Source organism: Halichoeres trimaculatus, unplaced genomic scaffold (genome assembly GCF_033239565.1).
Source record: "Halichoeres trimaculatus isolate MK-OKI-2021-1 unplaced genomic scaffold, fHalTri1.1 fHalTri1_scaffold_9, whole genome shotgun sequence".
Lineage (NCBI taxonomy): Eukaryota > Metazoa > Chordata > Actinopteri > Labriformes > Labridae > Halichoeres > Halichoeres trimaculatus.
Window position 1 is genome coordinate 1,085,489 of NW_027437188.1, and position 26,309 is coordinate 1,111,797.

The 26,309-nt window shown below is 40.7% G+C and overlaps 1 protein-coding gene across 3 annotated transcripts in view; it reads right to left on the bottom strand.

Annotated features, from left to right (window-relative positions):
* eif4g1b (eukaryotic translation initiation factor 4 gamma, 1b) overlaps window positions 1-24,645 on the bottom strand; it is a 73,678-nt gene extending 49,033 nt beyond the window's left edge. For all 3 annotated transcript variants that reach the window (XM_074679127.1, XM_074679128.1, XM_074679126.1), the window contains exons 1-5: window positions 24,573-24,645; window positions 5,003-5,052; window positions 4,691-4,812; window positions 3,084-3,170; window positions 900-932 (exon numbers count right to left, since the gene is read on the bottom strand). In XM_074679127.1, coding sequence (XP_074535228.1) covers window positions 900-932; window positions 3,084-3,170; window positions 4,691-4,765 — 195 coding nt within the window. In that variant the 5' untranslated portion in view covers window positions 4,766-4,812; window positions 5,003-5,052; window positions 24,573-24,645. The remainder of the gene's footprint in view (window positions 1-899; window positions 933-3,083; window positions 3,171-4,690; window positions 4,813-5,002; window positions 5,053-24,572) is intronic.
* Between the last annotated feature and the right edge of the window lie 1,664 nt (window positions 24,646-26,309).

Consider the following 26,309-nt stretch of genomic DNA (forward strand, 5'->3'; position numbering starts at 1 on the left):
GTGTGTGTGTGTGTGTGGGTGTGGGTGTGGGTGTGTGAATGCATCCACATATAAGTGCACTGAACTGCAAAGGTGTGAGTCAGTCCCCAAATGTCTGAACAGATTTGCAAATGTATAAACTATTAACAAATGCATGCACAACTCCATAAATGCACACAGAATGATTCACAAAAGTAAAAACTAAAAGGTTTGTCATTTGTAAATCTCGCTGATGGTGTGACTTTCTGAAACACTGATGCTGCGACAGTGATCACATTAAAACATCCCCTTAAAACTACACGACTATGATTGTCTGAAAAGGAGGGAGACATCTGATTGGCTACAGACTTTCCTCGATAAAAAAAAGCATTTGTGGATCTAAGCATGTCAAGGGGGTCTGTGCATGCATTTGTAGAAAATTTATACATTTGCAAATCTGTGTGCACATTTGTGGGACTGACTCACACATTTGTGGATTTGTGCACGTATTTGTGGATGCATTTACACACACAGACACACACACAGACACGCACACGAGCACACTCACACACACACACACACACACACACACACACACACACACACACACACACACACACACACACACACACACACACACACACACACACACACACACACACACACACACACACACACACACACACACAATTTGCATTTTCAGATTTTGAGACTGATCTGACTCCATTAATAATGTAGTTATATTTTTGCTGAGCAACTTTTGCCACCAAGAATAACATGGCTTTCAGCATTTAAAGACTGACTAAGTGTGTGTCCTAATGAGGATGTCCTCTCGTCAGCCTTTAGTCTGTCAGTCAAGCCCCTCAAATTTTACTACTTTAATGTGTTTCATGACAGGAATCCCTCCCACACCCTGAATTAGTCGGCTGCACTGTTAGTACCTGTTGGTGCAAAGGTCTGGGCCCAGGAGCAAACTAGAGGAGGAGAGGCAGACAGCACAAAGGTTAAAGGCAAAAAGCAGAGGATCCATGCATCACTCTCCAGATTTGATGAAAAAATAAACCTTTAAGTGCCAACAGAAAAAGGAATCAACAAAAACTGTTAATGATGATGTGTGGCGGTCATTTTAAGTCTCTTTGAATGTGCATATCAGTCCTAAAACTTTTCTAACACTTTTTGCCCTGATTCAATCAAACCTCTCCGGCCAACCCAATCAGCCAGCCCAATACTTAAATGTGTGAGAAGAAGTGTGAATGGAGCAGGTAATGGTCTGTAACATCTGCCACAAGCCAGAGTAACATTGCCTGTGTAGAGCAGGTTTACTGCCTAGTGTTTCTGTCTGCTCACCTCAGTAGCAAGAATATTGTTTCCTCCTGTTTGTCTTTCAGAGACATAAACACATTACATTCATAACTCTGCGCTCCACCTCCTCCCTCTGCATGCTCTACCCAGCCACCCCCAAGTTTATCGAGTTGTGAGAGCAGAAACAGCGTCTGATTGTTTTCAGCTGTGAGGTGTATGTTGGGAAAACAATCCTCGAAAATATCAAGCCTTGAAAGTCCTGAAACTATCTGGAAAATCTCAGGAGCTTGTGCAGTAAAAGGCTTTCAACGGGATTTAAATCAAGATTTTTGTCCCCATTTGACACCATGAAGGGTCAGTTCATGTTTCTGCTGGCATATTCTACTGTTTTTCTTTCCCTTCTGAGAGCTGCTCTGGCTCATTTTGAGTCTTATAAGATGTATTTACTCAATACGACAAAAATGCTTGCTTAGATTTCATTTTTTTCAGCCTCTACTCCTTACCAAGACAATTATTTTTTGCAACTCAAGAATTTTTGAAACCATAAAAAACTATCAACAACTCAACCATTTCTTCAGATTTCCCTGGAAGAAATAGCAAAAGGAGGCATGCAAAATATTTACAATTGGCATTAGCGAAGACAGCTCAGGTATATTAATTAAGCTCAATTAATTTGAACAAACAGAGGACACAGTGAACTTTTTCATTCATAAGAATTTAAACTGTGGATATTTTAAAGTAGATTTGCCTGAAGTGAACATTATTAATCAGTGAATAACTAACAATATACAGTATATTGGTCAGGGGAACCCTGCGTGTTAAAGTCAGTCATAGAAATAACACTGTGTCTAAGCAACATAACAGATAATATCTTTGGAAAGATATTTTAGAAAGGCCAACTACAGGTTGAAAATATATACCTGCGATATGAAAGGTTAGCAGGATCTGAAAAACTTCCCCATTTCCTTGAATTATGACAATAACAAATCATTTCTTCCACTGATGATCAATATGTTGATAATCAAATTTTAAGCGTCAAACTGCTCACTGGAATCTCAGAAACAAAAGTCATGACTACAATATCAGCGTTTTTCCACTTAAAAGAAACAAAACTTGATTTTCAGAGCTTAGAAATGATCCCAACACATTAACTATCAAACAGGTGGCTTTTTCTTTTATTCAAAGTTAAGTCTCTCCATTAAAAATTACTATAGCTGTACTGCACATGTGATTGCTATAAGCGCAGGCTGTACAGACCACCTTTTTATTTAGGTAACACACTAAGTATAGACTAGATACCTGATCTATAGACCCAATAAGACTCCCACTACAAACATATTTGAAGTACCCCTTTAAGGAGAGGGAGTTTATAAAGTGCAGCCGAGGTCTTTGTGAGCCTGAACTGTGATACTCATTGAGGTAGAGTATAAAGGACAGGCTGACACTGACTGTTAAAAACAATGCAGGAGGAGAAGTAGGCAAACAGACATGCAGGCATTCTAAGACATTCACAGAAGGACACAGAAGCCTGTGGATTATGTGTTCCAATGGGGACACTGCACACAGAAATAATGAGCCACAAGTGGGACATTTGAGGCAGCAAGAAAACACCTTCACATTGTTTTCAACTTTCAATCCTGATTCTTTTCCCTGCAACTCTTCTCACAAAAAGGAAGAAGAATGCAATATGAGAATGAGCTAAATAGCCAGTGTCAAAGGGAATGAAGCTATAGGAAGGGTTCAATACATGATTAATTAAGGGCTACAGACTCTGATATCTAACATGGAATGGAGTAGAGTGGGTGAGCAATGGGAAGGCCTACCTGTCGGGGCTGTGGTGTTGGGTTCATTTGTGGAGGCGGTGGGGTGGCAAACACAACAGACGGGGGCTGCCCAGGGGAAAAGGAGGGCTGCAAGAGACAGGAAGTGACATCAGCAGCAGAAGAGTGGGACACAGGAGGTTTGGGGAATGAGCCTACGGCTTTGTACACATGTACCGGGCATTTTCAAAAATGAATATTCCCCTCTCATTCGTTTCTAAGAATACTTTTGTCCACACACAGCTGGCAAACCTGCGATAAGTGTGGCTCGAGGCATTTCAAATCCAATAAGAATGTGCCCCTGTCATTAAGCTGTGACGTTTGAGAACCAAAAACTCTGTTTCCCAAATCCATGCAACCAGAGTTTTCTTATATCTGCACTTTGTCAGAGTTTTCAGAAAGCGTTTTTAATGTTAAACTGTGGTTTCATGTGGACAACAAGTGTGAATATATAAAAACATTTGCAGTTCTCCAGATACCCGGCTACGTGTGGACATGGCCAGTATAAGACTCATGGGAGAAGAGGAGTTGAAAAGTGCACTGAAACTGAATCCAAAGCCACATTTTATGTTGTCATAAACAGGATCATTTTCTTTAAAAATGACAGTCCCTAGCATACTGATTTCAGGATCAGAGGTGCCTCTATGGAGCCTAAAACGAGTGTTGGAGTACCAGCATTTACAGCAGTAGGCACACAAACCAGACGATTCATCTATAAGAGCAACAAATTGCCATAAATTAAGGAGCAATTTCTCTTTTTACTCAAAACAGTAATCCACAATGCAATCCGTGCAGAGCTGGTAGCAGCAACAACTCAGATCTTTGTTGCCATGATGTATGAATCATGACTGTCGATAGAACCTCTGGGACAAGGGCTGCAAAGAAGAGCTGTTTTCAGGTAATTCACCTCAAATTAAGACTGTGCCGCTGTGAAAAGATGGACATCACGGTTATACAGAAGCTGCTTCGTACATTGTGTACAGGTCAGGATAGTTTAAATGAACATTATGAAGACTTTTTTGACAGGAGCTGAATTTTGCAGAGATTGCTATTTTTGGAACATGAGTGGGTCAAGGTGAAACCAGTAAAAATCACAGATGACATCACTTTGACATTTAACATCCACACCTCTTACTGCTTGTCTGCAAACACAAAGAATAGATATGCTTTCAGGACATGGATCACTGCCAGGAAAATATTAGGGGTGAGTACTGGCAAGATCATCACAGTATGATACGCATCACGATACTCACGATACTTTGTTGTTGTAGTCAAGATAAATATCACTAGTATAAACACGGTTTGTTTTTCTTTTGAAAGTCACTGGCTGCTTTTAGGTGGTGCAAGACTTCCTGTACTGCTCTAACTTCTCCACTCTGAATTTATGTGTCGGGGCTCCAGCAGCCAGCAGAAATAGGATGGCAGCTTATCGCTTGTGACCTGCCTGAGCAGTCACGCAGCTGGACCACAACAGAGTGAAGCCAGACTAAGCTGACGCATCGACTTGGATAGAAACCTATCTGATCCGGTGCACTGACAGATCAGAGACGCATCTGGTGTATTTCAGCCTTTAAGTGGGACATAGAAGGTAAGGCTGCAGGGTTGCTTACCTGTGAAAGGCCAGGGGAGGGGGCAGGGTGGGGGTGAGAGGGGGGTCCTGTAATAGGCTGTGGTGCTTTATTCATTTCATGGAGTTCTGCATGGGGAGGCAGATGTGGACCTGTGCACAAATCTGAAAATAAACAGAAAGAAAGGAGAGCAGCATCCAGACAGGTTTCTTAAATCAAGCTTACACAAACGTTACCCAAAAGCTGTGGAGTGAGGCAGAGAGGATAACATAAATAACACTGAGATTAAACACAACCTTCACTCCAAGAGCTGACATTTTCTGTCAACAGGAACAGCTCATTTCACTTACTTACATTTAGGGATCTTAGGTCCTTAGAGTGGGTACACCGAGGAACGTATTTTCCTAAAAAAGGAGAAGAAGAAATAAAACAGGGACAGAAAGAGAAAAGCAGAAGAAGACATTTGGTTAATGATGAGCATGTTTATTGCACAGATTGTAAAACATCTCTGGTGTTTACTTATAAGGAGAAATAAATAAACTAATTATAGAGGTCATAAAAAGACTAGCAAACATAAAAATGACACAATGAGTTGGATATAATGATTTCAAGATCATTTTTAAGGTACAGGGTTAGGGTTAGTGGTAAATTACTCTGAAATGATTCATGGAGTTGAGTTTCAGGGGTACTTTTCTTCCTGAATAAGTCTTACACAGAGTCTTAAGTCTATTCCTATGGAGTTTATTATTTTACAAGGCAGGGCTCTAGACTGCAACCAACTACAGGAGAGGGGTGGATGTTTTTTGAGTTTTCGGTATAAGGCATAAGTACAGGACTTAATTTGACTAAAAAATACACTATAGACAACAGCAGCATCAGGAGCATACTTAAAATTATGAGATAATCAGTAGAAATCCCAAGTTGGGAGAACAGCAGGAATACGGGTTAAAAAGTGGGAGAGTCCCTCCCAGATCAGGAGCTGTGTATATATACATGAGTATATGTAGGAGACAGATTGACAAAGAGGAAAACTGAAGACATTTACTCTGTCATATTGGTCTATTTTAGTTAGCTTTGTAAACTAACATTACCGTTTTAGTTACTGTTTTATGTAAAGCCACTTTTTAATTTTTTATTTAAACAAAAATGTTAATCTTAACAATAATCATCCTGACATGTAAACAGGCATGTCTGTTGTTATTCTTTGCTATACTGTCTGTTTGTTGTCTTCTTTTAAAGTTATATGAATGTCATAACCTGTTTCCTGTTTCCGTCTGTTTCTCTCTCTCTCCCTTTCTGTGTGTGTGTGTGTGTGTGTGTATGTGTATCTGTGTGTGTGTCTGTGTGCGTGTGTGTGTATCCCTACCCCCCCCCCCTCCTTTTTTCTCTCCCCCCCCCCTCTCTCTCCCACTCTCTCTCCTCTATCTGTCTCTCTCTAACCCCAACACAGTCGAGACAGATGTCTGTCTAACATGAGTCTGGTTCTGTCCGAGGTTTCTGCCCGTTAAAGGGAAGTTTTTCCTTGCCATTGTAACTTGCTAAATGCTGCAAAGTCCTGTACTCATGGTGGATTAAGATAAGATAAGACTCCTTATCTTGTCTTGATGTTGGGTTTCTGCTAATAAAATTTTATTAACATTTACGGGTCTAGACCTGTAAATGTTTTTGTAAAGTGTCTTGAAATAACATTTGTTATGATTTGGCGCTATATAAATAAAGATTGATTGATTGATTGATTGATTGTTTTGTCAGCTAGTGCTTGTTGCAGACAAACTTCATATTTACAGTAAAATATTTAGAAAATATAATGACAACAGTTACTATGGTCAAGGTGAGTAGTAACACGCACTGCCAGGGCAATGGGTTTGGAAATACTTTGGGGACAGGAAGTAAAAAATCAAAGGCTGGGATGAAGAAAAGGCTCACAAACTTCAGTATCAGATAACCAAATGTGATTAATCTAAAAGAGCAGCTGTTTGTTTTAATACTAGAAACACCTCAAGAAACTCAGTTTCTGCTCACAACTCCCATGAGGAGTTTTAACAGACTGGAATCAATATTGATGCGTCTTTCTGACCAAAAAATAAATAAATTAAAAACTATCAAAATAATTCATTCCTCATCAATGTGCGCCCGTCAGACATTGCAGTTCAAAGTGGTGCACCGTACACACCTGTCAAAATCCAAACTAGCAAAAATGTATCTGCAAATTAATTCTCCTTGTGACAGATGTAAGACTGAGGAAGCAACTCTATTTCATGTGTTTCGGTTATGCCCTAACCTAGAGGGGTTCTGGAAAGCCATTTTTGAAGCCCTCTCCACTATTTTAACTGTTAGAATTAATCCAGATCCTCTTGTGTCTCTCATTGGAGAAGTTCCTGAGGGGATACAGTTACCACTTTGGGGGGAGGGGGGAGCCTTTTTCTATTCCTCTGTAGTTATTGTTAATATCTGGAACTTGTGGCAGGGATGGGTCAGATAGATTAATTAGCTAAAAGCTGCTAATACAGCCTTTTTTCACATTTTCCAAAATAAAAAAAATAATAAAAAGGGAGAGTTAAATTAGACCCTGAACTGAAAAGCTAACGAAAAACTCATGATCGGATACGAAATACAATAAGAAATATGATATAAAAATACTCTTTTGGTCACAGTATCAGAGAAACGATAAAAAATAAGTAAATAAATAAATAAATAAACAGTTTTTTTTTCTTGGTGCCTGTGTTTTAAATACTTCCTCAAAGAATTGATTTTAATGTCTGACAGACAGCACTGGTGTCATAGTGTTTAAAACAGGGAGTAATATTAGGATAAGGGGTGCACGGATCACAATTGCGTGGCAGATCACTGATCACTCCAAAAACCTGATCTGCCGATACCAATTTAGGCCTATATCGATTTTTATTTTTCATAACTGACAGCAATGTTCCAATCTTATTTAATTGAAAATCACTGAAAATTACTAGTGAAACAATAAAATCTTTATGTTTGAACTTAAACAACCAATAAGGTGTCCAGAGTTTTCGGTCTCAGAGAAAAAAGCATCAATGGCTGGCTGTCAGACCTTCCTGGAGATATACAAGATTAGTTTTATATGTAAAGATGGGCCGATCACCGATACCCCAAAATTAAGGAAATCGACACTGATCGATCGGCCGACCTATCGGTGCATGTCTAATTAGGATTTATAGTATTATCATTGTGTAACAGCACAATAAATAGTGCAGAGCTGTGGAGTTTGTGCACTATCCTGGTGAAAAATGACACCCGTCTAGTTATTCCACAACAGGGTAGGCAGGGTGAATAAATCAAACACACCCTTCTTAACACTTTGTGCTTATGAAGCAGCTGACAGCTTCCAGTGGATCAGACTGAAAACTAACAGTGAAGTCATGTCTCCTGTTCAGACCCTCAGAATTAAACTGAACATCTCAAAACGAACAACCACCCGAGAAAAACACCAACACTAAACACTAACAGTTTAGTGCAAGTGCTTTTTAAAATTCAAGCCCATTGATTTTTTTTTACTTGACTTTATTTCATGCATCTTTGGAATTTATCTCAACGTTTATATTATTTCACTTAACACCAAACATTAGGAATAACTCCATTGTGTGAGACTGTCACCGACAGGAACAAACTCAAGAGCAGCCCCCCAAAAAAGATGCCTCACTCAAGCCAGGTGACATGATCTGTGACAGTAAGCATGTAGCGTGCATGTGTCCATGGAGCCATTTGCTGGCCATGTAATCTGCACTTGTTATATAACACAGACTGGAGATAATTCAGAGAAGCTGCTTGGTCAGCATGAAGGACCACCCTGACTAATAGACAACCCATGTTTTATTAAACCATTTTCAGAAATACTTTTTAGGGACTAAATGCTGTTAATAAAAAAGCCATTTAAATTAGCAATTAAAATATATAAATGAATAAAAGGCCTTTTAAAACTGAAGCTAAGGCTTGCTCATGCGTGAAAACGTAGCGCTTAAGGTTTCAGTGATTCAGTACCATAGAAATCCACACAACCTGCTTTCTATAGGCTGGATTGTGAGTGCTGACGAGCATACCCTTGACCCATTTTCAGTGACATTCCTTTGTGTGCATTTGTGTGCATTTTAAGATGATCTTTCTGCACTCACCATCTTCCACTGTTACATGCCTAGACACCATTCTTCTTGGCTGTCTGTCGGTTTTTATATGTGTGCAGCAGAAAAGGCATAACTGCTGCACTTCAGTTATTGTGCTAGCTTGTTCAAAGTGTCTCTCCATCTGTTGTCCCTCCGCTGCCTTAACAGAGAGTGAGAGCATCATTGTTAGCCAGTCATGAGTAGGGGTGCACTGATCACAATTTTCTGGCCAATCAACAATCACCAATCTTTAAAAAGCCTGACCTGCCAATATCGATTTGGGCTCATATCGATTTTTATTTTTTATTTTTTATAACTGACAGCATATACCTTCAATGTTCCAATCTTATTTTATTAAAAAGCATTGAACAATACTTGTGAAAACAATAAAATCTTTATGTTTTAACTTTGACAACCAATAAAGTGTCCTGAGTTTTAGGTCTCAGAGCAAAAAGCGACAGTGGCTGGCTGTCAGACCTTTCTGGAGATATGCAAGATCAGTTTCATATGTAAGGCTGGGCCGAATCACCCATCATCCATCACTGATCACCAATCCCCTAAATTTAAGGAATTCGGCAGCGATCAATCGGCCAGGCGATTGATCGCTGCATGTCTCGTCATTAGGGATAGGCTTGCTTTGCAGACAAGTGGTGCCTTAAATTGTGATAAAACTGATTATTTACCAATCCCAGTTATAAAGTGGAAAAATGATAACCAAGCATCTATAACTATTTTTTAGGCAACACAAACAACTTTGCAATGTTTGCTGAACAAATTATTTTCTTGACAGCAAGAACAATGTGACTAATGATCAACACAATGCCAATAACACAAAAAGATACGCCAACCCACTCTGAAGTCTCCTCCTTCGGATCAACACCTTTAAAGCGTTTTAACTAGAGGTGCATGATAACTATCGAACCAATAATTGTTGGGTAATAAAAGAAAATTATTATGTCATTCCTTTATGTCCGATATTTTAACAACTAGCCCTGATAACATTGGCATTTTTGTCAGCACGGCAGTGCCCCGCTCCCACAGTAAAACCTGAACAGCCCTGAATGCTGCGTTCAAGCGGCGTCAGCACAAAAAAAATGCTTTCTGACTGGGAAATTTAAGAGTTCCCCCTCATGTCGGAAAAAAAAATTGTTAACTGGATCATAATTCTGGTAGTTACTGACTTGAACTGACATCCACAGTATTGTTGCACGTTACACATAAAAAGAAATATAAACCCAAAAAGGCTGAAAGACTAGCAAACGTAGGAACAGTGAATTTCCATTAGGGCTGCAACGATTAGTTGACACAATCGACTCATCGACTATGAAAAAAATTAATCGACACAAATTTTAATAGACGACGTGCCATTTTATTGTTTTTATTGGTCATATGGTGAAATGATTTACCAGGGGATAATGCTCATCTGTAACTTTAGTTCACTACATGAGGTGCCACATTATCGGATACTTTAGGATCTGCATCTCCGGCTTGGACAGCCTGACAGCTCCTGGTGTTTAGCGCCTGATAACATGATTTAGAGAGTCTTCTTCACTCTCCGTTTTAAACATTTTTTTCTGGATCTGAGTCACAAACTAGTGTCAAAACTCCCCTAACTTTAGAAAAGTGAGGACATTTATCTGATGGAGCTCTCACACTTATGCTCACACTGCACCGGTAACACTCAGCGTGGAGGAGGAGGGGCGGCGTGCGCATGAGCAAAGTAACGTATGTAGAGAAACGAAACTAAACGCATTGTCATGGAGAGCTGGGAGAGAGTCAGGCGGGATCATACAGAGAGCAAAGCCCCAATCAGCAAATAAACATTGGAAAACAAGCCCAAAGTCACTAATAAGCGCTCTGTCCAACACTGCGTACAACAACTTCATTTCCCTGTTACCTGCTTCATTCTTTTTGAGATTTATTTTGTTTTTTTGTAGTGTACTTATATTTTAATGTCATCATGAATGACATAAAGACAAACAAACAAAAATGACAAAGGAATGACCAATCAGATGTAAGAACCTAACTCTGGGTAAATGCTGTGAAAATGCAACACACAGGTTGAATTTTAAAGGTCTGCACGTTTTAAAGGCCAAATTAGGTTGAAACACAAAATAATCTAATCAGAAGACAAAAAACAATAGATTTGACAACATTAAAGATATTCATTAGATGCAGCCCTAATTTCCATCACACCCTAAATGCAGCACAACGTGCACACAGGACAGCATGTTTACGCTTCAAAACAGAAAACGTGGAGTGGACTGGGTGGGACCTCTTCAAAGTTTCTGAAGAAGACAGTTATTCCAGGAAAGTTCCATGACGAGGAAAAAGGAGCAGCTTCATTAGTTCAAACCCAATGAGTCACTTAAAATGTAATAGTCGCTTCCACAGAGTTTTCAAAGCACATGAGGACGCAGGGATGCGAAAGATGCTGGTAACATAAAGCCAAGCGCAAAGAAGCCACTGGGACTAACACAGTTTTGAAAAATTCAAGAACTTGGCCAGACATGACCCACGGGCTAAGGTAGTTTAAGAATTGTTAAAAATACAGGGTCAGGTCAGAACATGTGCCATCTTTTAAAGAAGTAAAGCTTATTCTCTCTGCGTGTGTGCGACTCTGTTTTTTCTGAAGCTTCCATGAGACAACAGAACTACTTATATACAAGCACTACACTGGACACAGAAGCAACACTAATAATAGTATTTTTGGTTTTGTTTATAGAATTCACGTCATGACCTTAGATACAAATATAAATGTGTGTGTGTGTCTGCATTTTTGGTATCTGCCTTTAGAAGCTTAATGTTATCAGTTTTGGTATGGGTTTAAGAAAAAAGTTAACATGCATCCCTAGTTTTAACATTATCAAACAACCTGAACCCTTTCTTCTGGAGCGTGGTCAACAGCTGGAGAATGAGCCAACACTGTGAAAACAACCACAACACAAATGATGACACCATTTCTACATAACTCCAAGTGTTGCTTTCTGGATTGCTTTTCATACACCAATGGTATCTTTAGAAGTGTTATTAGTTAGGTGTTTGTAGTAGTTTGTAAGCATGCACTGATTCAGATCCTGTGTTTAATCTTGGGAGATAATGGCTGAAGCACTGGGGGTGGGGACACTAAAATAGATCAAATCAAAGCTCCTATCCACTCCTCATTTCATTGTTAACTTTCCATATGCACTACCTTTAAAACTTGCGTTGGGTCAAAAAAAGAGGAACTCTTACTACATTTTCAGTCAGAGTTAATAAAACCAAGAAACAGTTCCTAGTTCATTATTTTGTCATCTGCCTTAAGGTGTATGTTCTTCCACCAAGTGACACATTATAGCTGAAGCCTTCATTATCTCTGACACTCACACTCACACTCACACACACACACACACACACACACACACGCGCGCACACACACACACACACACACACACTGTGAAGCACAGTGTAAAAGCCCTGAGTCATGATGATTCAGGTTGTTTTTTCCTCTGTAAAGAAGAGGAAATCAAGCTGCAGAGATGGTTGTAATCACCACTGTTACCATGACTCAAATGAATGTGGGACAACACAAGAAGACAATGGACAACTAAGTTTTGATCCAGATTTGATTGAAATCGCCAGCTTTCAAAGAACACGGACCTCCTGAAATTTGCGGTAGAAGTGTCCCAGGTATTTCTGAGCATTAATACCAGTTAGGGTGAGGAGAGACTGTCATCCAGCAGCCCAAATGCTCACCCACAAATGGAGAGACTGTCATGCTAAGCAGAGCTGGCTGGGAGACGAAATGAATAAACAAACTCATGGCTAAGAGAGCCTGTACTAAAAACCTGCACTGCCTTACAGACTGCAGTCTTGTCCTGTCTGCAGGGAACACAAACAAAACCTCTGTTGTTTAGAGGAAATTCCTTATGTTGAAGAAGTGAAATGTGACCAGCCTATTTAAAAACAGCCAACGACATGCTCCTAAAGCATCGCACGACTGCAGACACAAAGCCTTAAAATCATCCGCAGCACCACTGTTACAGAGAGAGTTTACGGCTCATTTGTAGGTACGTAGCCTCAGCAGCAAACACAAGGCACCCCCACTTCCCGATCACACAGTCATGTCATTTGAGCTGGTCTAACTTGCAGCCCTGCTGGGATCCAGCCACTGGCACTACTGCTGGAGGAACGTGTTCCTACAACTGTTGCATAAGCCTCTCCTTTCATGCACTCCAATGGCCCACTAAGGAGAAGAGGAGATGAAGTTGACTAGAGGAGTTCGCTATCCTTTCACCTGCAGTGATGGAAGAAAGTCCTCAGACACCAGTAGCCTGGACAGTTGACGCATGCATACTCTACATCAATCAATATTGTTATGAAATGTTGGAGAAAAATTAGTTTCTGTGTTTGAAATGGTGTGACCACATTTGAAAGGCACAACCAAATACAAATGACTTTTTTATTAACTGGTAACAATCTTGCAAAATGAATCTTTTTGACAGCTTCAATACATTGGTTCTCAACATTCAATACATTTACATACACACAATGGTCTGTCATCGCTGGATCGTTAAGTCATAGCAGAGGATCTAGTATGGTCTGCGTAAACATGCAGTGAAGAAAATCAGACATGGCTGAATCAAGATGGCAGCACGCACAGACCCAGCAGCCTGGAGCTCTCAGACAGCTTGTAGCAATTTTATCAAAAACAGGACTTATACCCGAACTGAAGTTTTTTAAAATGAAACTAACTAAAACTCATTACCTCCACCTTTTTGGAGGAGTTTGCCTGCCTGTCTGTGAACAACATAACTCAAAAAGTGCCAAACGAATCTTGATGAAATCTTATTTTGAAAAGAAGATAAGAAAGAAGTGATTACATTTTGGAGGTGATCCAGATCACCGTCTAGATCCCCCCCCCCCCCCCCTGCGCCGTTCCCCAGCTGTAGAGTACAGCCAGCAGTCACACTACCCCTACATGAACCAGATTTTAGCGGGTAGCACACACGTGCATGGCCCGCCTACGTCATCCTGAAGCGTCTGTTTACATGAAGTGTGATCTCTTTAGAGTCAGCTCAATGAGACACAGAGAGCACTGCTACAACTTGAGAGACTTTTGGATTTATGGTAAGTCGTTTTAACCCGACACAGCCCTATAACACCCCACTTCGTTTAAACTGGTTGTTGAGAGATGCGCTTGGGGTGATCATGTGTCAAGGATCACACGTGCTGTCCGCGTGCTTGTGCTCGTGCATGAAGTAAACCGTGCTGAAGCCCACCTCTCCGAAGCGTGCCGAAGCAAAGAAGCAAATTGAGCTTGAGCACGGCACAGTCGCGGTCACACTGGCCATTCTAAACGTGCTTTAAGGCTGAAGCGTGCTTAGGCCAGTGTGACTGCATCCTAAGATCCTCTTTCAGGTAAAGATTGCTCACACTAAATGACAAGGTCTATCAAGACCTGCTGAATCCGTTTAAATCCTATGGCAATTGCATTATCTATGTGTGTGGATCAAGCTATGTTCAGTCAGTTCTTGGTGCGACTAAGCTGTTTACATGAATACCAACAGTCCGATCTCGCACTAAGTAAGCTCATAGTCTGATTTATTAATCTGCATGTAAACGTCCTGATAGTTTACATTGAAATCAACAAAATACAGGGTTTGTGTTTAAAGCTTAATGAAAAACAAATGAATCATCACATCATCGAATAAATATTGCTTTTAGCACACAGTAGAGCTCTAAAACAACATGGTGTCAATGTGCAGTACCTGGCAATTGGTATCAGTACTCAATGGTACCAATTTTTTTTGTATATTTGTGTGTTTATGTGGTAAGAAATATCAATTTGTTTAATAACAAAATCTAACTGTTTCAATTTAACATGTTTATTTCTCAATACAAACTTGCAATGCTGTGTTCGTGTCCAGCATGTCCACTTCCTCACAGTCACAAGGATGCGTTTGGGTATCTAAACATTCTACCATTTGATTTAATGTGAATAAGTACCCAGTACTACAGACAGAATTCAGTTGGTACAAGTACCTACTTCAGTATCCATGTCTGCTGCTGTTGAGTGGAACAATGGCAGCAGCTTTCATGCTGCTTCCCCAAACCCTGATCCTTCCTTCACCAAGCTGACAGACTGGAGATAATGTTTGACATGGGCTATTTCCCAAAGCCCAGGTACCTTGCCTTGCCTTGGTCTGATGTGGGCGTGGGCAGGCATCCACATCATCAGTCGCTGCCCAAGTGCTGTTCCAATGTTCATGTCCTCCGGAGGCATATGTCCTCCGTTTGGTTAGCATGTGGCTAATTGACCAAGGATACACAGGTGTATCCTCCGCTGCCTTGCCATGGCTATAAATACCCAACATACAACGCGTGAATCTACAAAAAAAGGAAAAAAATGGAAGGAAAAGACGCACCAGCAGAGGCGCGTGGTAAATTCCAATTTAAATTTAAGTAACAAAACACACCTCTGAAATAACAACTTATACCATGTCCACCACTTAACTCTTTTGTGTGTCACTCACGTTACTATAATGACTGAGAAGCTGCACCTTCAGAGTGTCAATGATGTGACAATAAAAAAGCAAAAAGGTGTAGAAAAGTGGCAAGCCACAACAATATTTGTAGCCGTCTGAGCTCCTCCCAAAATGTGCCTTTGTAGGCTGTTCCAATAGCATCTTCTTTGGAGCAGAGACAGGACACTTGCCTTGGATTGGAAGGAAGTGGCTTCGGAGGCACTGCCTTCCAAGGCAAGGCAAGGCAAGGTACCTGGGCTTTGGGAAACAGCCCTGGTCTCCTGCGTTCCCTCACATCAGCAGGAGGAAGATAAGGCTGGAAACTGGACTCATCTGACCCCAGAGTCTTCTTCCACTTCCTGGGGGTCTTGGTCTTGTGTGCTTGGGCCCTACGACACCAGGCTAAGCTCTGTCTCTTATTGATCAGGGGCTTCTTGACAGCCTTGTAGGACCTTAATCCATGATCCAAAAGGCAACCAAGTACAGAGCAGGGGAACACTGGGCCCCAGTTTGGTTTGACCACCACCGGTGCTGCTTCTGTGGCGTCATTCAGCAGTTTTCTCTGCACATGTGGATTAGGATGCAGTCATTTCTTGCTGATGAAACCCTTGGACACCCAGATCTTGTTTCTGCCTGTAAGCTGTTGGTTGGTCTGTGTTTCTGCAGAGTGGAGCCACCTGCTGAAGGTCTGAATCTGCTTTTCCTGGTTATCTGCGGCAGCTGTCCCTTCCTAGCTGAGGATCTGTACCTTGTGGTGTATTACCTGCGTTGGGTTCCTTCTTTTGGAACATTTTTGTCTCTTAAGAATTTCCAATGGGCTGGCTATATACAGACAGGAAGCACGGCAACAGAAATTGTCTTTTAATGAAAAGCACAACCTTCATTAGCAGATTACTGGTACCAAAATGACCCAATACTCCAAATTTGATGTATTCCTATTAAGGCTGTCATTTTAACTTGTTAATTAAATTAATTATTATACTGTAAATTAATGTGTTACAGAAATTAACGATTAATTAGCGATTAACTCATTGGCTGCCAGCCAATTTCAGCACATCTTGAACGACCTTTGAACCACAAGACCCAAATAATATAGTTTTCTATGACTCTGTACACAACAAAACTACCTAAGAGGAGTGGGCTCTCTTATTTTGTATCTCTTTTTTATGTTTTTGATCCAAAAATAGACAAAACATACTTTTTTTGATCCCGTTCTTCTTGGGCTCTCCATCGTTTGATTCTCTTCATGATCTTCGTCGTCTTTTCTCACGATCGTGCTGCCCTTTCTCTCTGAGCTACCACAGCACATACTCAGCTGCCTGAACTTTTCTGAATTGCAGCATCTCCCTATGCCTCTGTCATCTCACATCTTCTCCTCATATCCATGCTGATCTCTCATCTAAAGAGCACACCGCTCTCACCGACAGTAATTTACTAGAATAATGATGATTGACAAGATCTGCCAGACCCTGCCTCCCCCTGCTGAAAAACATGATTTACTTCTATAGACGCTGTAAACAGTTGCACAACATCAATGGTAGCAAACACAGACATTTTAATATTGGTCAACTGAAAAATAAAATGTGGATTTACAACTCCTTTCTTTTTTGTGTGTTCGATTAGTCATGCGCTACAATTTTAAAATTCAGATTCTTTGTTAAGGGACCTTTAGCAGATATGAGATTAAAATGTGATTCAGTAGATGAATTAGATTTACTAATAAGTCCTGTAATGCAAAAAAATGATGCAGTATTTCACAAACCCATGGGGTGTCCCAAAACTTTTTTCCACCACTTTATAACCGGCTCACTTTTCGGCCCAGTTTTACATACAAACTGATCTTATATGCCTTTGGGAAGGTGTGACACCCAGCCATTGTTGCTTTTTGCTCTGAGACCTAAAACTCAGGACACTTGTTTAAGTAAAAACATAAAGATTTTATTGTTTCACAGGTATTGTTCAATGATTTTCAACAATATAAGATTGGAACATCGAAGGTATTTGCTGTCAGTTAAAAAAATAAATAAATAAAATCAATATCGGCCCAGAAAACTGTGATCAATGCACCCTTACTGCAGACTGTGATGGCGAGGTGTACCAGCCACAGTCACTGGGATTGCTCCAATAGCAAGTAGAGTACTTTCTCTACTGCTCTCAACAAAGGCGGACACTTTTCTTCTAGCTCCCTCCTCCCCATCTGCCCTGCTTGCTCTTGGTCTGTCTCTGTCTGAACTATCAGAGCCTTATCCTTTGTATCCTATCCAAAACACAAAACCATGGATTGGATCAGCTGGTCTCTCAACACAACTGATCAAATTTTCTCAACGAGGAAACTAGTCAAAAGAGAGCCCGCCTGCCCCAGCAGAACATTTGCAGCTGGGTATACGATCGACTCCTTGGATACTTGGCGGACCATATGCCTGTCGATCCTTTCCGTTGAGGATATCGAAGATGATAACAGGCTTTCTGCTGTTTGAAGCTGGCGGTTTCCTGATTTATTGCAAACTTCAGAAGACGCAGGCTGCTGTTTTGGCAACAAGCAGCGTGTCATTGAGGGATTGTGCAGGGCTGTCACTCAAGTAATATGCCAACTTAATCGCAGGCAGGACAGGATGGATAACAACTTGGAGAAGTTGTCAGCTCGACTCGGCTTGGCCATAATGGGCCACCAAATTAGGTCACTTGAGTCGCCACAGAGATGACCACCAAAACTTTAAAGCAGTTTTACAAATTTTACAGTCTGCCTGACCCAAACAGTCTTTATCTCTCTTTCCGCTCCTCTGTGTCGGCCTTGGTAGGCTGATAATGCTCTCATCAGAACTTTTCGAGGTTGTCTCCACGGCAACCATCAGATGGCCAACAGATGTTGAGTCTGGGCGGGGATGAAGTCCATGGGCCTACACATACACACACATGAGGTCACATGGCACACACACAACCTTGGACTCAACGTCTTCTTTGGCTCCGTTATGCCACGGCCACACCAGACGCGAAAATCGCAAAGCCATGTCGAGACTAGTGTTGCTTTAGTCAACGAAAATTATGACTAAATATCAACGTCAACAAACCTTTATCACGTGACGGAAACGGGAGGAGACGGGACGTGAATGGTGGTCATGTGACTAAAACTGTAATCAAATATATAATGTAATATTGTTGACGAATAAAAACGGTACTAAATGTGGTTTACAAGATGAAAACTCTGCTAATGTACGTTAGGGCTGCAACGATTAGTCGACGTTGACGAACAAAATTCATCGACGCAAATTTAAATAGTCGACCCGTCGTACTATTGTTTTTATTGTCGTTGTCACGTGGTGAAATCAAATACCAGGGGGTAATACTGATTTGTAACTTCAGTTCACAGCATGAGGTGCTGTGTTATTGGATACTTTATGGGAAAAGATCACTAAGTTCATACGTGCGGAATATTGATGAGGAAAAATCTCCACTCCCAGAGAGCGCTGTGCGCTGACGGACAGCCTGGCTTGGACAGCCTGACAGCTCCCGGAGTTTAGCGTCTGATAACGTGATCTAGAGAGTCTTCTTCACTCTCTGTTACAGACAGTTTTTCAGGATCTGAGCCACAAACTAGTGTCAAAACTCCCCTTACTTTTGTAAAAAGAGGTCATTTATCACTCTCAAGGTCACACTGCAGCGGTAGCACTCAGCGGTGAGGAGGAGGGGCGGAGTGTGCATGAGCAAAATAGCGCATGTAGAGAAACGAAACTAAACGCGTTGTCATGGAGAGCTGGGAGAGAGTCAGGCGGGATCATACAGAGAGCAAAGCCCCAATCAGCAAATAAACATTAGAAAACGAGCCCAAAGTCACTAATAAGCGGTGTGTCCAACACTGCGTACAACAACTTCATTTCCCTGTTACCTGCTTCATTCTTTTTGAGATTAAGCCTATTTATTGTTTTGTATAGCCCAGTACTTGTGTTTTTTTATGTCATCATGAATGAAATAAAGACAAACAAACAAGCAAAGATGACACAGGGCTGACCAATCAGAGGAGAGAACCTAACTCTGGGTAAATGCAGTGAAAATGCAACACACAGGTTGAATTTTAAAGGTCTGCACACTTTTAAGGCCAAATTAGGTTAAAACTCAAAATAATCGTGATTAATCGTGATTAATCGTGATTAATCGAAAAAATAATCGATAGATTAGTCGACACTAAAAATAATCGTTAGTTGCAGCCCTAATATACGTCTTTATTTTCGTTAACCAAAACGATATGGGACGTAATTTCATTGCGTTATTTAGTATCACTTTTATCTTGTATTATTTCCATTTCCTGGGTCCCAGTTCAGCGGCTGCATCAGGTCGTACTGCACAGACGCAGGTCAGTTCCCTTATCCCCCCACTCGCGCGGCATTATGTGGAAGACGGAGCAACGGATAGTAAAGTATAACGACAACTGAAGACACAAAGTTAAGTCTGACACAAATTCAAATCAGAGCATCTTCCGTGTCTGGAATTGAATGTATTCTTGAGTCTATAAGGTAACAATATTATAATTATAAGATATCCATGTTTGACTTGTGAAATGGATGACTTAGAGAAAATTTTGGTTACATCTACTCCATACTAAGTACTTGTACTAAATTAAGTGGGTTAAGTAGAATTGCATTGCTCAAAAGAGATGAGATTAAGGTACAATCTTCATTGACTAAAACTAGACTAAAATGTCATCAGTTTTCATTGACTAAAACTAGACTAAAATAATCATGGATAATTCTGACTACAATGAGACTAAAATGCTCAGACTTTTTGTCAACTGAAACTTGACTTGACTGAAAGGAGTATAAATGTGACTAAAACTAATAAAAACTAAAATAGTTTTAGACTAAAACTAAAATTAAAAAAGGTCGCCAAAAATAACACTAGTCGAGACTACATACAAAGTCAATGCAAAGACATGTTTGGACGCAGATTCGCCCCTGTCGGCGTTTTGGACGCATTTGGCACGGCGCATATGGAGTGTCCAACGCGTTTGGGGTGCCAAACACCTCTATGCTCTACTCTACGAGTTGAAAATATTGAACTTTCGATGCAAATTCGCGCGACGCTGTGCCGCAGCAGCCAATCAGCGATGACATGCACACATATAAAGTATTGCCAAATTATTTTAGAGACATCTGCATCAATGGATTTCTTTGCAGCGACGAGCGCGTCACCCCTCAGCTTGTCAAAATAGTCCAGTGTCCAGCCTCGGGCATGATGTGCATTTAAAGTTGCCAATTCGCCTCCTGTGTGGCCGCGGCATTACAGTTCAGCTGCAGAGGGTTGATGCGCACATGCCCAAGTAAGGCTGCCCATTCAAAACTCCAAGCTGAGTGAAACATTGCTAGTTTCAACATGCCAACTCCTCAGTAAGGAAAGTCACTGATGGCTGTCCCAGAAGTCACTAACAGCCACTAAATGACGCAGCTGTTTAATTTTCAAAATGTCCATTTGCATGTAATTTTCATGGACTCCGTAGGAGAGAGAAATAATGAGGGAGAGAGAGAAAGCAGGTAAAACATCATAAAAATGTTCAGAACTACAAATTAATTTCTGTTAATTTTTGGGGTTTTTTTTAGTCTAAATATTAACGCTCCGCCTTAATCTGGGCAAGGGCCTGGCAGAAGTGACCATAATGAGACACACACTTACGTGATTTTACTTGCTGCAAGTGAGGAATGTCTCTGTGTCTTGGATAGGGGAGGGGCTCACGACAACACACGCTGCGCATTCAGGCAATTAAAACGCGCTCCAGCGTCAGACTCCAAACTTCAGAAAAGTCAGTAGAATGACGAAACGCCACAGGTACACCCTCTAACTCTGCCTTCTCCACTCGTCATGGAAACAACACACAAACGAAGAAGAAAGAAAAACACAAACCGAAAGGAGCACACGAGCCCAAAACCAAGTGAGGGAAACCGAATGGTTCGTTTTTTCTTCATAAAGCGTTCCATCCATAGTTCTTTTGTTTTGTAGTTTTAAAGGAGGCAGACTTGTTTACATTCACACTGAAAGCTGCACCATTTCCAAAGACTTCAACAGGGAATTCTATTATTACTGAATCTGTATAAAAACACAACAATGACATTTTCATTATCTGTAGCATCATGGTTCAATTGGATCAGATCTGTCATTGCAGAATAAAACAACACCCCTTCCAGCTCTCTGCTGATTTTCTTAAGAGTACAGTATGGATGGAGCAGGGTCACTTAACAAAATACTTAACGCAAGGTAGCACATACTCTACCTGAGGTCTATAGTTTTCAGCAAATGGATAAACACAGTTTTTTCACTGTATGTATGGGTACCATATCTTTAGCCACGTGCGACCAAACTTCTTGCTTTTGTTGGTGGTAGCTAGTGCTGCAAGAATTGACAAATTGTGCATTTACAATTATGATGAATAATATTAGGCTACATGCTTTGTTATAAAATAACATTCAGAAATTATTGGTAGTTATGAAATATGTACTTTCTAATTAAAAACAAAAAACAATAATTTTAAACATTTTGGATTGATTGGAAATAGCTTTTTTAAAAATGCTTTGTTTTACTCTAGTTCTTCTGTTTGTTAAAGCTATGGACTGTTAATCTTGAGAATTTAACACAAACTAATGAGCAAAAATAAATGCTATTCATATAAGCGTGGGTTTACAAAATTCATGCCTCCCTGCATAAGTCAGTGCCCTGGTTGGGGCGCCCCAGTCTAAAAAGACTGGACTAGTCCTTGCTTGTCAGAGCGTACCTTGTTGCAGGTTTAATATGTTGCTCTGTTCATCAGCGAATGGATTTATGCTGAACTGAGGTTCAGTTGGTGGAATAGAGGGAGTTACAGAGAAAGACAGGACTCAGCTTTCCCCCAGGTAAAAGTCAAACAACTTCTCAATCATGTATGTCCAAGCAGCATCTATCAAACTTCTTTCATGGCTCAAAAGCAACTCACTACATGGTTAACAAAGGCTAGTACTCCTTATGCCATTCTACTGTTGAGAATGAGGTAATTATTTAAATAGATTATTTACAATATTCTTTTTATTAGACATGTTTTATGCCAAACATAAAACCCATGTTTCCTGCTGCCAAATATTTACAGTGAAGCTTCGATGACACAGCATCACTCTGGCACAGTGTGTCCCACCAAGCACCTCCATGTCCTGGTTAACTAACACTGCCAAAACCCACACATGCCCAGACTCCATGCTTCCACACAGTTTCACACCAGGAAGCTGAGTGGAGTCCTCATGTTAAACAAACCATGACAACTCAGCTCTGACACACCATATTTTTCATTCTAATTTGTTCCAATTTTATCACGTTTCAATCATTCATTCACTTTTAGGAAACTATCCCTGGTCTCACTGCATTATACACTTTTATGCTGAGCAATGTTTGCAGATGTGCAAAAATTGGGAAGAATAACTAGAAAATTGTTACCAAAACTGCATTCTTTTTGGACCCACATTCTCAGCTAAAGTCACATGTCTGCAGTCCATCACATCAGTCTCACAGCTGCTGCTGCAGTAGCAGCAGGCATGGCCAAGTGATCACAACCGGTTTCAACGTGACCGCAGCAGCGATACCTCTCTGTAAACCAAAATTCTGATAGAGGATCAGGGCTTAAAGAAGCCTCCAGGGCTAACTGCACTGAGATGAAACACCGGTGTTTTCTCTGCTTCCGCTGGGAAACACTTTCAGGGGCGTGCCTGCCAGTCCACACACGCACATCGCACAGACAGCTACTTGCATTACCTTTCAATTAACAAACACACACACACACGCACCAAACGCTTCGTCATGCATGAGCATCTACACGCGTGGCTGCTGCTTCTCTGTTGTACTATTAGCCTTTTGCTAACTTTGCAAGGCCCAATCCGGGTGTACCACGTGGTTCCTCCTGCCATTGGCGCGATGCACAGCCCGGCTGCCGGCTTCATGCCAGCCACACCTCAAACCTTATCGACTGTGACAATCATGTCATTTAATCCAAAGCATCCCACATACCGAAACATGTTAACATATTTAGGTGCCAGCTGTGGTGGAGTGGATGAATGGTAATACTGACTGAAAAACTGTCAAGCTAAAGATTCTGCTACTGGTAGTTAGCTATTGCATCCAAAACGTCAACACACCATTCATTTCTTGAAACGAACTGTTCTTAACAGCTGAAGATAGTTCGGTGAAACACAGCAGCAGGGCTGTCAACAGCGTCGTGACGACTATGAGTGCTCAAACTAGCAACAATGAGTCAGACACCTCCGTTTCACTTCAGCCCAGTTTAACACCAGCATCACCAATGCGACGACCTACGTTTGAATTGATGCAGTACGAGCAAGTGATGTTGAGGGGAAATCTTACATTTATTCATTGTGGAAAACAATGAAAGATGCGGCGACCTCTCAAGTGTCAATCAAGACCCAAATGGAGGTGTCACAGGCAGTTCAGCTCAAAACAACTCTCCTGTCATTTCAGTCCGTACATGTTATGTACATCTAATGGCACATTTGCACACATATCTATAAAGCTGCCCCTGTAACTTGAGGAGTAACAGCGATATCCTAACATAAACAGACCTAAATATCATATCACATTACTCTATAACCAAACAAAACTAGTTTCGGATTTGTTGGACCAGCGATACATAGCAATCACATGGTTTCAAGTGTCATGTTAACAGTAAGCATGTTGCTTACAGCGGCAACTGTCAAACAGACATGTCTCGATGCAAAGCTAGGGTGGCAATTAAAATGACTCAGTTGTCCTAGCTTTCTGTGAGGATGTTGACATGTGGGAAAAATAAGCTTCGACATAACTTCAGTGATTTAACCAGTGTAGCTTGCTCTGGGGCGAGTTAGCAACACATAGCCAGCAGCGTAGATAACATTAGCCGGCAAAAATAACCACACAGTGATGTGACAGTTTTTTAGTCGGCAGTTTTAAGGCATTTATAACACACAATGGAATGTGTTTCTAAAATGTGATAATGAATTATGTAACTTGGTTGTCTGCATCAATGTTTGCTTGCTAACTGGACGAGCTAAAGTGAAGAAAGAACACCCACGTCGTAATAGCATGGGATGCTAACAACCTGCTAGCCTGCTAATCCCTGAAAACAGCAGAAACAGCACAGAAAAAAGTCACCACAGCGGGCTAGATCATCAAAAAGAAACACCAGCCGTACATCTGATTCTTCACACCAACCCTCTCTGATAAAACAACACAGCATTTATCTTTAAAAGGAAGCATTTTAACGAGATTTCAGCTCAGGACTGTGGCCGTTACCTTTCTCTCCTTGAGTCCGCAGAGCCGGACGGACGGAAAATCTTTCCGGAAGCCGGTAGCAAGGTAATTCCGGTAAAATCCTATCACGTGAAACTTTCCGATTTCTCATTTTCTTCACTGCATAATTTGAATTTAGAGAAGGAACGAGCTTCAAATTATTGGAAAACAGATTTGTTATTTTAATCACTGGTCAGTTAATATACTCCCAAGAAAGTTGGAAAGAAAGTGAAAAGTTTTCCTTGTAAAAAATATACACCATTTCGTTTTAGATTAAATGTACATTTCAAAATGTAGCCCAGTAGTGGTGAATGAAGGGGGAAAAACACGCCAATGCATGTTGATAGATGTAAGTTCATTATTGCCAGTTATAAAAGAAAAAAAGAAAAAAGTTTAACAAAAGATGGTATCTATTCACTATTCAGCTTTTTAGGAACTTATTGCTATATCAGGACCTGTCCTTTCTCTCTCACATCCAACAGGTCTCAAGGACGGCATTTTTTCATTTTTATAATATCAAGAGAATTAGATACTCTTGTCTCAGAGCGATGCTGAGAAACTAGTCCATGCTTTCGTTTCTTCTAGGCTGGACTATTGTAATCCGGCGGTCATAATAAGTCTATTAGGACTCTTCAGTTGGTTCAGAGCCCCGCAGCTTAGGTACTGACTTGGACCGTCAGGCAAGAACACATCTCTCCAGTGTTAGCGTCTCTACACTGGTTACCTATAAAATCTAAGATACAGTTTAAAACTCTTCTTCTGACTTACAAAGCGCTTAATGGCATCGGGCCATCGTATCTTAAAGACTTAATTGTTCCGTATAATCCGTCTAGGTCTTTGCGTTCTCAACATGCAGGTCTGCTTGTTGTACCTAGGGTCTCTAAAAGTAGTATGGGAGGTCGAGCCTTTAGTTATCAGGCTCCTCTTCTTTGGAATAACTTACCGGTTGAGGTCTGGGGAGCAGACACGGTCTCAACCTTTAAGAATAGACTTAAAACTTTCCTTTTTGATAAAGCTTACAGTTAGAGCTGGATCAGATCTGAACCAGCTCTTAGTCATGCTGCTATAGGTTTAGACTGCTGGGGGGAACTGACACACAGGGCTCCTGTTTCCCTCTTTTTCTGTCAGTCTAACTTCTAGTCTTAACGTCCAGTTATAGTTACTGACCATACACCTCTCTGGGAGGATCTGAGTTTGTCTTGTACACTCAAAAAAAGGAACATGGGTGTTTGTTCAATCAGCATAAATAAAACATGTAGCTTCTACTAGATTATTTCATGTTCAGTGGTTAAACATGATTAAATCATGTTGTTTCAGCATGATGTGCAAAATTGTTAAAACAACAAGATCACTTTATGTTAACTCAACCTAACTGGTAAAGGTAGGAATTCCATCTGCAATACCTCTCCAGAGCAGGAAGTTGCAATAATATGCAATATGCCCTATTCATCAGAGAGCAGAGCCAGAGGATAACCTGCACTTTAAAAAGTCTGTCAATCAGTTGAAGTGATGTAATTTTTTTAATCAATCCAACTCAATATTCTTAAGTTAAGGTTTCCAACGCATTTTTGTTGATCATATCAACTTGAAATTCTGCGTTGCTACAACTAATAAGAAGAAGTAGTTGGACCAACTTAAATTAATTGCTTCAATTGGTCACACTAAATAAATTAAGTTCTTTGAAATGAAATAAACAAGTTCATTTAACACAACTTAATAAGTCAAATAAATATTTTAATT